Here is a 12,165-nt window from a genome sequence, read left to right as displayed (position 1 = left end):
GCTTATCTTTCTTATACCTGTTTCTAAAAAAAATGACAAAACATCATATCGTTAAGAAATGCCACATTATGAACCACTAACACCCAATCTGTTGTAAGAGCACCAATACTCCAGTCAGTCACAGGAATGGAAAGAAATCCTTTTCCTGTGGAATACACAGGTACCAGTGGATGGGCACAGTTTGTTGTGGCAGCAAGAGGAGGTTCAGTGCCACCGAGGGGAACAAGTGCTGTGCCCAGCATAACACTCTGATCTTAAAAAGCCAATGAACTTGGCTCCTGTTTTCAGGAGCTACCGCGCCCCCCCCCCCCCCCCCGCCACCTTTAATGAAGCTACAAATTATTATCAACCTGCACTTGCAGCTGGCTAGATAAAAGGGAGTGGGAGGAACACATCAGCGAAAACAGCAAGACTGCAGATTGTGAGAATTCGCTGGTCTTAATTATGATGAAGAAAAAAAAAGCTGACGACTCAATCCAGCCAATATAAGAAGCTTGAGGCGCGCTGGGGTCGCCAAGTTACAGCGAGTGTCGCTATGCAGGCTTCCTCTGAAATGTCCTCCGTTTCCTCCCCTGCACAGAATGTTCTTGACGAACGCTTCCCTTCAGCCCTGCCTCAGTCGGACGTAGCACCGTGAACTCCCAGCAGGCAAACAGATTCGCAGCAATCCTGGTACAATCTCCGAACAGGAAACAATGACATCATCTTCCCAACAAAGTCCGGTATCATTAAACGACGGTTTGATTTACTAAGAGATGGGAGCAGGATTTCCACTATAGGGAGTGGGCAGAGAGAGGGGATCTGAAAGTGTAAACATTTTCACTATCCACCTTGATTTTAAAGATTAAAATGTTGAACGGTCAGGCTCTGAGCTGTGCTGTTACAGCCTAATTCCCAAAAAGATTTTTATTCGGGGTGCCAAAGGGGCATCCCACTCAAAATGCAAAAGGATCTGAGTTCTCTGAATCAACGATCATATTCAAGACAATAAAGACTACACTTCAAGATGTACTTTCATTGGCTAGAAAGTACTTTGGGATATCCTAAAATGACGGATGGACTGTATAAATGCAAGTCGTTTTTTTACATCGAACCATCAACCCCACCAGAGCACTCAAAGTACAAGTGCTATTCAGCAACTTAAGTGATTTGTAGATGGAGAGTAGATGCATCCTGGAAGCTATCAGTTCATGAGCACTCTTTATTAATAACTGAAATGAATTCGTTCGTACTGGAATGGAACTGCACAACGAAACGTTTGGGAATGCTCTGCCCAAAATACCGCACTCGCAGTCCATCCCACCCCCCCCCCCTCCCCATGAAGAAACAAGAGGAAACCGCAATATAAGTATACAGCGTTCAGTTTAAAATTTTAGAGGTTATTTGCAGCTTATCTCTCGTTTTTGGAGGAGGTATTTCCATTTAGTTCTAAGCCTGTCTTTATTAAAAGATTTGGAAAAAATGTTTTCCCATGACCCTTTGCAGTAATAAGTCGCTATGTTGCAACTTTAACGCGTTCTGGAATGGGACAGGCAAAATTGAGATCATATTAATAACTATTGATATTTTTGAATATATGGCTGCTACAGGTATTTTGAAGTCTAAATTATGCAGATAACATCAGTTCACTAAAGGTTTAGTGATTTCACCAAGGTCCCCAAAGGTACTTTCTTATCACTTCCTGAGTTATCAATTCTTTTGCTCTATCTCTCCACGCGGTTAACAACGAGGACTTTACTGCACCACACAACCAGCCCAGCTCTTCCCCTCCACCCACTGCATCCCAAAACCAGTCCAACCTGTCTCTGCCTCCCTAACCTGTTCTTCCTCTCACCCATCCCTTCCTCCCACCCCACCTCCATTTCCTACCTACTAACCTCATCTCACCTCCTTGACTTGTCCGTCTTCCCTGGACTGACCTATCCCCTCCCTACCTCTACTCTCCTCTCCACCTACGGTCCACCTCCCCCTCTCTCCCTATTTATTCCAGAACCCTCTCCCCATCCTCCTTCTCTGATGAAGGGTCTAGGCCCGAAACGTCAGCTTTTGTGCTCCTGAGATGCTGCTGGGCCTGCTGTGTTCATCCAGCCTCACATTTTATTAACTTTTACAACACAACTGCCTGACTAACCAAACTCAGCAATGCAAATGGAAACTGCCTCAACTGTTAGCAGCTCAAGGAAGGAATACTGAACACTTTCTGTAATGAATATATTGGACATAGAATCTGCTAACCCTTACAGCCGCTATTCTAATGCAACAATCTCCTCGCCTTTTAAATGTATTTCTCTTGCTTTGCAGGCGTCAGGTACATTTCTGTGCAGTGGAATGTTTTACAGTTTTATTCTAAATATTACTCAGTGTAAACCTTCCCCAAACGCATGGATTGAAAATAATTAAAATCCTTTTACCATATTCACAATTTGTGAAAGCAAATGTCCAGAGTTTGAGCCTTTGCATCCTCCGATCAATCAACCACAATTGCCAATGATCCCTCCCCACCCCACCCACTCCCTGACACACTCCCCATCAACTCAGTCCTGGTTATAACCAGTTTGTTCACTTTTCCAAGCCAGAAGTTCACCCGCAAGGTGCAAAATTCAACAGCAAACTGTAATCTACAGTAGGAGAGGGGAGAGGGGCAATGGTTTTGCCAAATGTTGCACACTTCATTAGTCTCATACTATACAGCTCAAAGTTTATTGGGTCAGGGAGAAGAAAGCATGAAATAGACCCAGCTTTATCCAAGCAAGAGGAACCCAGAACAAACATTTACACAGACCACTGATTGCCTCTCCACCTCCATCTCACACAGTAGGTCCAACATCAAGACTGTAAGCAAGACGCTACTTATTGTTTATGTGACTTTTGTTTATAATCCCTATTTATTCTACTCCTCTCCCTACTCCTGAATGTGCTAACTCTTGCAGGGATAAGATTCCACAGGAGCAGACTGCTCTCCAAGATTCAAGCAACTGGATTATGTTTTACATGCAAGACCTGTTCATCTCCACTTCATTTATTCCTTTCCCCCTACCCATGGCGATGTCTTCAACTGTCTAAGCTCTGAGCTCTGATTTCCCTCCATAAAGGTTTTCTGTATCCCATCTCTCTCTCCACGGTTAAGACGCACCCCAACCCTAACTCTATGTTGAACCTTTTGACCATTCTCATTCTGCTCCTCATATTAACATTTTCTTCCAGTAACATTCCTGTGAAGAATCTTGTGTTGTTTCACTATGTTAGTGGTGCTATAGAGATGCAGGAGGTTGCTGTTGTACACAGCAACTGCTGATTGATCATTTGACTGGGCCATTACAGCTGTATCAAAACCCATCTACAAGTGTCCACTGACAGATCACTACCAGCGATGAGGAACTGGTATTCTGGCTGATTTTTACTTTCCCCATTTACCAATTCAAGGTCTATTGTGCTCCTTATGACCAAAATTCTCATACAATTAGGAGAATCTGCAATATTGCAGTCCCCTAGTTTGGTCCATTATGATGCAGCCTTGAAATAGTCCCATACCATCCAGAAAATACAAATTTAAATTCTTTGCCACAAATAAACTGTTCAACAAACCCTGGGGAAAAGATACAGTCTGCTTTGTTAAATTTGTTTGTGTTCAGAAACTAAGTATAAGCTTGCTTGGCTGGGATTTAGTGTGGATGAATTGCAATACAGGCTTTTTAAGCAACTGTCTTTCAGATCACTACATTCTATTAGTGTTGACAGCCAGAAAGCAACAGAGTGTGAGCAACCACCACTGTGTGCCCAGTTCATTCAAATCCTTCATGTTTCCCTTGCTGGGAAACTCTGACAAAGACCTCTTCTCTTTCCCTTTTGTATTGCAATGGAAAGGATGACAAAGAAAGGAAAATACCCAAATGGCTTCATTCTTAGAGTTGAGCAGAGAAATAAGAAAAAGCAAACCTGTCCCAATAGTTTCAAAATATTAAGCACAGTGCTCTGTCTTGTTTAGAGCTTGCAATATTGCGAACAAGGTTACAGCCTGATGTTTTTGCTCCTATGATTCAGGACCCTCTTCAGCTACTTATCTCTATTCAACTCCCAAATCAGTGGGTTCCACTCATTCGAAAGAGCTGCAGATGCTGTAAATCAGAAACAAAAACAGAAATTGCTGGAAAAGCTCAGCAGGCCTGGCAGCATCCACGGAGAGAAATCAGAGTTAAGATTCCAGGTTGAATGGCCCTTCCTCAGAACTGACAGTAGCTAGGAGAAGATTTTCAGAGATAGTAGGAACTGCAGATGCTGGAGAATCTGAGATAACAAGGTGTAGAGCTGGATGAACACAGCAGGCCAAGCAGCATCAGAGGAGCAGGTGGTGTTCATCCAGTTCTACACCTTGTTATCTTGGTAGCTAGGAAGTGACAATTTGTATGCAAAAAATGGTTTGGTGAGGGGAGGTAAGGAGTTAAGGTTAGGTGGGGAATAGAGCCAGGAGAGAGAAGAGCTGGACAGACAAAGGAGTGGATAATGATCTGGCTAGGGGGGCGAATATATGTTAGTGGAGACTGTTAGTGGCTAATAATGGGTGGTGTGTAATTGCTGAACACTACCTTATTTTCCACCTGGGGTCCCTGCAGCCTTCCTGACTCAGTATGGAGTGCAACACCTTTAGGGCTTGACCCCTCCCATGTCCTTACCCCAATCCCAACAACCAGGCCTTGTTATCACATAGCCTGCTATTACACACTTCTCATTATTAATCACGAACAGTCCCCACTAACAGATATTCATCAGATCGTTACCCACTCCTTTGTCTGTCCAATTGCTCTTCTCTCTCTGGGGTCTTATTCCCATCTATTGTTATATCCTTACCTCCTCCCACCACCCTATTTTCTGCATATAAACTGACATTTTCCTAGCCACTATCAGTTCTGAGGAAGGGCATTTGACTCAAAATGTAAACTCTGATTTCTCTCCAAAGATGCTGCCAGATCTAGAGCTTTTCCAGCAATTTCTATTTTTGGTTCCATTAATCCTGTGCCTTCACCACAAAGCTTACATGTCCGTGATCTGTTTATACTGCAGTCACCATGACTTCTGTAAACTTTCTTCTCTTGTTTCTTCTCAGATGCAAGAATAACATTAAAAGCACTGTTTCCCCTCCTTGCAAATTCATTGCTATTAAACATCGGGCTCACTAAGCTTTGTAGAAATCTTTGGAATTTCTCATCTCCATCTATCCATCTTCCTGTGACCAAAGGCTTTCAGTGCAAGATTGGAAACAACTAATTACTCCTCCTTTTCCCTAGATCTCTCGAAGAAAAAACAAATTATTGTAACATTAAAGGTTTAGTGAGCTTGTCTTTTTCTCCAACTCAGCATGTCCAGTAAAACAAAATTATAAGTATATTGGAAAAAGAGTTGTTTGGATGAATATCACAGCTCCTACTCAAAAGTCCATTTTTGAGTTAACGAGATCCTTTAAAAATTATGTCACATCATGAGATGCTAAACCTTTATAAAAAGTTCTGGTTTCCTTCAACTAGAGCTGTGTGTTTAATTCCAGCCTTGGAAAGGTTGCAGGAGAGGTTTATAATAAAGTTTCCTGGGTGAAGGGACTTCAATCACACTGGGAGATTAGACTGGCTGGGATTATTCTCCTTGGAGCAGGAAAGGTTGGGAGAACATTTCATTGAAGATATTCCAAACCATGAATGGCTCTGATAGAGTACATAAAAAGAAAAAATCTTCTAGAAAAGACACAGTTTAAGGTGATTGACAAAAAGAAAAGAATCACAGGTGACATGAGGCAACTTTTTTTTTAAAGTTGTGATCTAGAATGTGCTGTCTGTAGGAGTAGTGACTGCAGATTCCATGGCAGTATTCAGAGAGAATTGAATAAATACTTGGAGGGGAAATGTGAGTTGCAGAGAAGGACAATGAATGTGAATTTAAGTGAATGGCTGTACTAAAGAGCAGGCACAGGCTTGATGGAGTGAATGGCCCCTTCTGTGATGTGTCATTCAAAGATTCTATTTTGGAAAAAGCTGCAGAGTTGATAAATTTCACCCATTTATCTAATTTCTTCAACAGCTTATACACTTATATAATTTATTAAAATTATGTTGTTGTTTGAGACCTTGATATCATTGAGTAAACATGATATTGAGCTATTAGTAGCAGTTTAGTATTTGGCTGGCTGAAATGCACTCTTTGGTCTTTCCCATCTCCTATTAACTCTTCCTCACTCTTTCCTTCTGCGTTGGATGGCAAGTCACAGGTCCATAAGCAATAAGCCCTGCACTAAATATGATACTGCTCCTACCATTAATTATGTCAAATTAACCATACGAGAACAGCCTGGAGATTAAAGCCAATTGTACACTGCGAATATACATTTTTCCTACTGTAAGCACAATTTCTCAGACAATGCATTACATGGGAACAGCAGCTTTAGGAGACACTGGATATTATCAAACATACATTTAAGAAAAACTGTGTATATGTTCAGTGCTCAATAACACTAAAAATAAAATCCGTTCATCACCAGAGTCACATTTAATATCTCATCCTGGTGATGCACCAGATTCAACCTGCGCTGTTGGCATTACACTCTAGTGATCAAAGTTTATGGAGGCAAGTTCAATACACACCACATTCATAGGAGTTGCTTGTAATTTTTTTTTAAAGTTGAAGGATAATTGGCAGCAGGAGCCTTAGCTAATCTTCATCCACTGAGGCCAATTCTTGAGAGATGATGTACACAGCAAAAATGAGTTAATCAATCTTAGCAAACATTGCTGTAAGGGAACCTAGGGCTTTCTGACTTGTTGGCTCAGCTCCACCAGGGGAAGGTGCTACCAGAGGTGACATTTGGCTTTCTTGTTTGAGCAACTAATTGGTTAACGTAGTGCCAGAGTGGGGTGTTCCCCAGATATGCCCAGGGAGATTATTCTGAAAATTTTAGCAGTAAATCGGTTCTGTGGGATGTCAGTACATAAATAGGCCATTAGCTCCACCAAGCATGGTACTCCTTTAAGAAACCACAAATTATTCTCACCTTGACATATTCCGACTTGGAATCCACGTTCTGTAAGTTACTGTAGAGAGAAAGAAAAAAGGAAAATTATTGAAGCACATGGCGATGAGACAGTTGGTTACAATGCCATTGGCGTTAGGAAGATGATTCAGTGAACTGGAGAACCAAATATGGGGCTCAGAGAGCAGAGAAGTTGCCAGACTCAAGAAGGGAGGGAGACAGAATACGTAAGGAGTTGCTTCGAGCCTCTGCACCCAACGTTCAGGAGGCTGTTACAATCCTCTTAGGAAAATGCATTGATTCTTGAGCCCCACTGCTCCAAGGATGAACACAAAACTTAGCGATTGAATCAAAATACAGAAAATCTCCAATTTACCTGTGTTTTGGAAGCAAATCAACAGAGATACTGACCAAGTTCCTAAGTACTTAACAAGAACATTCAAATCACAAGTCAACAACTATGAATCATCCACCAATAGCTTTATTAGTTAAAACTATAAACCATTTTTAATAGCCCCTAAACAGACAGACAGACAGGACTAGGACAAACAGTAGTATATTGGTGTTGTGGGTGGAAGAAAAAAATTGGGGGAAATGCAACTCAATAGCACCAGCCACATGGTCAGTGTTACTTTAGTGTTTTGTCAATGAAATGTTTCTTTTGCTTCCCAAGACCTTCAGTTCTTGGATTTCTTTTCTTCAGATTCTTTCACTTTGTCACAGGAGGTACAGGGCAATTGGTACAGTAATTTAAATGCTTCTCTTACTTACAGTTAGAAGCAGCAGCTTACAGCAACTGGTGAGAAAAACAAACTGATTTTTTTTCAGGCTTCAGACATTTATACTGTAGGGATATAGGAACTCTTCCTGTATTGCTCATATATGCATGCTGTTCAGCTAGCCAGGCGCCAGTCAGAGAGGTGTCATCAGGCTGATGACTTTGGTAAATTACACAAGCTGATCAATTACTCATTGCCGGACAAATGCCATTTTGTGCACATACTCCAGTGCCATGCAAATCTCACTTCTCCCAATGCTTGCAAAGCATCAATGTAAATACAACTCACAATGATTTCCAGTAACTTGTTTTCAACAATGCAGTTACTCCTTCTGCTGTCTTTAGAGAACACCTCTTTTCTATTTTAGTCCACAATATAAAGAAAATAAGATGATACAGTTTTTAAACCAAGTCTTGAACCCTTCAGGAGTATTACATAAAAAATATGGTCGGAAATCACATGGCTGCAGGTTATAGTCCAATAGGTTTATTTGAAAACTCAAGCTTTCGGAAAAGGACCGAGGATCGAAAGTTTGTGTTTTCAAATAAACCTGTTGGACTATGACCTGGTGTCATGCGATTTTGAACCCTGTCCACCCCAGTCTAACACTGGCGCCTCCACACCATAGAAATATATGGCACTGAAACAGGCTGTTAAGCTCAACTGGTCTGTGTTGATGAGATAATGGGAACTGCAGATGCTGGAGAATTCCAAGATAATAAAATGTGAGGCTGGATGAACACAGCAGGCCAAGCAGCATCTCAGGAGCACAAAAGCTGACGTTTCGGGCCTAGACCCTTCATCAGAGAGCTTTTGTGCTCCTGAGATGCTGCTGGGCCTGCTGTGTTCATCTAGCCTCACATTTTATTACCTTGGTCTGTGTTGATGTTTGTACTTCACACAAAACTTTGTCTTTTCTACCTTTTCTTTCCCAGTCTATCAACATATCTTTCTATTCCCTTTTCTCTCATGCATTTGCCTGGTTTCCTTTAATAAGCATCTGTGTGGGATGCTGAGGCTTGTGAACTGATCATCCACCCACCCACTTACCTGGGGAATCCACAGGTGACAGACAATTGTAGGAGGGGGGAAAATGAAAGGATAAATACTATCAGCATTTCTCCTCTTCTTATTCACTCAGGGAATCCAACGTTTCTTTCCATAATCCTGAATTTGACTGGTTCTCACAACACTCCCTAGAATTATACAAAATCCAAAGGCTTAAATCTTCGCACATCTATTTTCCTGCCTCGTTCTCAGTAAAATCCAAGTAGGGCATCGCACACCCTGAATCCTCACAGTGCTGAACTGAAGGATCAGTATAGTCTCCTCTAACAAGGCATGGTTTCCTAACTTCACCAACCAGAGAACTCTTCACATCACTTAGTAATCCTTCCTCCCTATATCCCCAGGCTTTAAAACACGACGACACCCAAACATTCCTTCGAGACTGACCTCTTCTTCACTCTTATTCTTTTTGCTCTCCTTCATGATATCCAATATAACATTACTCCAATATTTACCCCATTTATTTGATCTTAAAATAGTCACTCAGTTTAATTCATGAATGTTGACAAGGGCTGAGTATTAGTCTATACTTGACTCTTACAGGGAATGAAATGATACACATCAATCTAGGAAACAACCAGCAATGAATCAAGACAGAGAAGAACAGAAGGGCCTAACTCTTATTTTCTCTTTGTAAATCCATAGGGAGAGGAGGCCTTGTTATTCATAATTCACCCCAGGGTTACATCAGACTTCCAGCTATTCAAATTCTGTGATCCACATTGATCTGGGAACGGAATCTGGGTCTAACATTTGGACAGAATGGTTTCCTCCTGAGCTTCCTGGCTTGATTAGTCATCTCATCTTTCAGCAAAGGGAATTCTGACCTTTAAAGGACAATTGCTATTTTGTAGGGAATTTCAGAGAATGCTAATAATATTTTAATGCAGACTTTCAAAATTTATGCAGGCATTTGAGAGAATGGACATAGAAATTTAATTTCTATCTGTTGGGAAAACTAAAATCACAGGTCCTAAATATAAGATAGGTAGTAATAAATCTGACAGGGTACTTGGGAGAAGTAACTTTACCTGATTTGAATACAGGATTTGGTGTCACAAGGAGTAGTTGAGCTGAATAGGTTTGATGCATTTATGAGAAAGTCAGAAATGCACATGAGGGAGCAAGAAGTGGAAAGATGTAAAATAATGTAATGTATATATGTAGTGTAAAATAATGAGATGTGGAAGGAGTCTCATATCAAAGATAAGACTAGCATAGACCAGTTAAACCAATGGCCTAGTTCAGGTCTGTGTACTCAATGTTATTCTATACATTGTAAACCCTGAAATATGTGTGATGATAGGCTCAGTGACACTATCACACCTGCTTGAGAATGAATGTGGATACAAATGACAGCCCAGTAATTAGGGGCAGGAAACATACAGAACCACACTGCAGACTCTCTCAGTTGCAAACTAGTGAATATCAAAAGGAACATTTGCAACTGGTTCTTTGTGTGCATCATTACAGTAATACCAAAGGTATTACACTGGTGGAACAAATATTTCACTTGTGACTAAGTTTTTGTGCATGTTTGTGTGTGCGTGAGAGAGAGAGAGAGAGAGAGAGAGAGAGGAGAGAGGGAGGGAGAGAGATAGAGAGAGAGAAAGAGAGCACGAGAGGATGTGTTTGCGTGTGTTGTGTGTATTGTGTGTATGTTGAGTGCAGGTGTGCATGTGCTTTGTATGTTTAGAGAGAGTATGTGTGATTTAAGACTGTCTCTTCAGTCATACTAGCACTGTCAAAACTCACTCAAATATTATCCAAATTTAGCTGATCTGAAAACAGAATAAGCTCCTTCTGAGATAACAAAGTGTGGAGCTGGATGAACACAGCAGACCAAGCAGCATCTCAGGAGCACAAAAGCTGACGTTTCGGGCCTAGACCCTTCATCAGAGAGGGGGATGGGGAGAGGGAACTGGAATAAATAGGGAGAGAGGGCGAGGCAGACTGAAGGTGGAGAGAAAACAAGATAGGTGGAGAGGAGAGTATAGGTGGGGAGGTAGGGAGGGGATAGGTCAGTCCAGGGAAGATGGACAGGTCAAGGAGGCGGGATGAGGTTAGTAGGTAGGAAATGGAGGTGCGGCTTGACGTGGGAGGAAGGGATGGGTGAGAGGAAGAACAGGTTAGGGAAACAGAGACAGGCTGGGCTGGTTTTGGGATGCAGTGGGGGGAGGGGACGAGCTGGGCTGGTTTGGTGATGCAGTGGGTACAGGGGAAGAGCTGGGCTGGTTTTGGGATGCAGATGGGGAAGAGGAGATTTTGAAGCTTGTGAAGTCCACGTTGATACCATTGGGCTACAGGGTTCCCAAGCGGAATATGAGTTGCTGTTCTTGCAACCTTCAGGTGGCATCATTGTGGCACTGCAGGAGGCCCATGATGGACATGTTGTCTGAGGAATGGGAGGGGGAGTTGAAATGGTTCGCGACTGGGAGGTGCAGTTGTTTGTTGCGAACCGAGCGGAGGTGTTCTGCAAAGCGGTCCCCAAGCCTCCGCTTGGTTTCCCCAATGTAGAGGAAGCCACACCGGGTACAATGGATACAATATACCACATTGGCAGATGTGCAGGTGAACATCTGCTTGATATGGAAGGTCATCTTGGGGCCTGGGATGGGGGTGAGGGAGGAGGTGTGGGGGCAAGTGTAGCGCTTCCTGCGGTTGCAGGGGAAGGTGCCAGGTGTGGGGTTGGTGGGGAGTGTGGAGCGGACAAGGGATTCGCGGAGACAGTGGTCTCTCCGGAAGGCAGACAAGTGTGGGGATGGAAAAATGGCTTGTGTGGTGGGGTTGGATTGTAGATGGCGGAAGTGTCGGAGGATGATGCGTTGTATCTGGAGGTTGGTGGGGTGGTATGTGAGAATGAGGGGGATCCTCTGGGGGCGGTTGTGGTGGGGGCGGGGTGTGAGGGCTGTGTTGCAGGAAATGCGGGAGATGTGGTCAAGGGTGTTCTCGACCACTGTGGGGGGAAGTTGCGGTCCTTGAAGAACGTGAACATCTGGGATGTGCGGGAGTGGAATGCCTCATCCTGGGAGCAGATGCGGCAGAATTGGGAATAGGGGATGGAACTTTTGCAGGAAGGTGGGTGGGAGGTGGTGTATTCTTGGTAGCTGTGGGAGTCAGTGGGCTTGAAATGGACATCAGTTTCTAGCTGGTTACCTGAGATGGAGACTGAGAGGTCCAGGAAGGTGAGGGATGTGTTGGAGATGTCCCAGGTGAACTTGAGGTTGGGGTGGATGGTGTTGGTGAAGTGGATGAACTGTTTGAGCTCCTCTGGGGAGCAAGAGGCGGCACCGATACAGTCATCAA

General features: G+C 42.9%; 1 protein-coding gene across 5 annotated transcripts in view; it reads right to left on the bottom strand.

The window, feature by feature from the left end:
- Window positions 1-12,165, bottom strand: part of LOC125465457 (SH2 domain-containing protein 3C-like) — a 160,637-nt gene that overhangs the window by 60,686 nt on the left and 87,786 nt on the right. For all 5 annotated transcript variants that reach the window (XM_048559004.2, XM_048559005.2, XM_048559008.2 and 2 more), the window contains one exon: window positions 7,034-7,073. In XM_048559004.2, the coding sequence (XP_048414961.1) occupies window positions 7,034-7,073 (40 nt within the window). The remainder of the gene's footprint in view (window positions 1-7,033; window positions 7,074-12,165) is intronic.

This window comes from Stegostoma tigrinum, chromosome 29 (assembly GCF_030684315.1).
Source record: "Stegostoma tigrinum isolate sSteTig4 chromosome 29, sSteTig4.hap1, whole genome shotgun sequence".
Classification (NCBI taxonomy): Eukaryota; Metazoa; Chordata; class Chondrichthyes; order Orectolobiformes; family Stegostomatidae; genus Stegostoma; species Stegostoma tigrinum.
The sequence above is the reverse complement of the archived record's forward strand: the minus strand, read 5'-3'. Positions and strand labels throughout refer to the sequence as shown.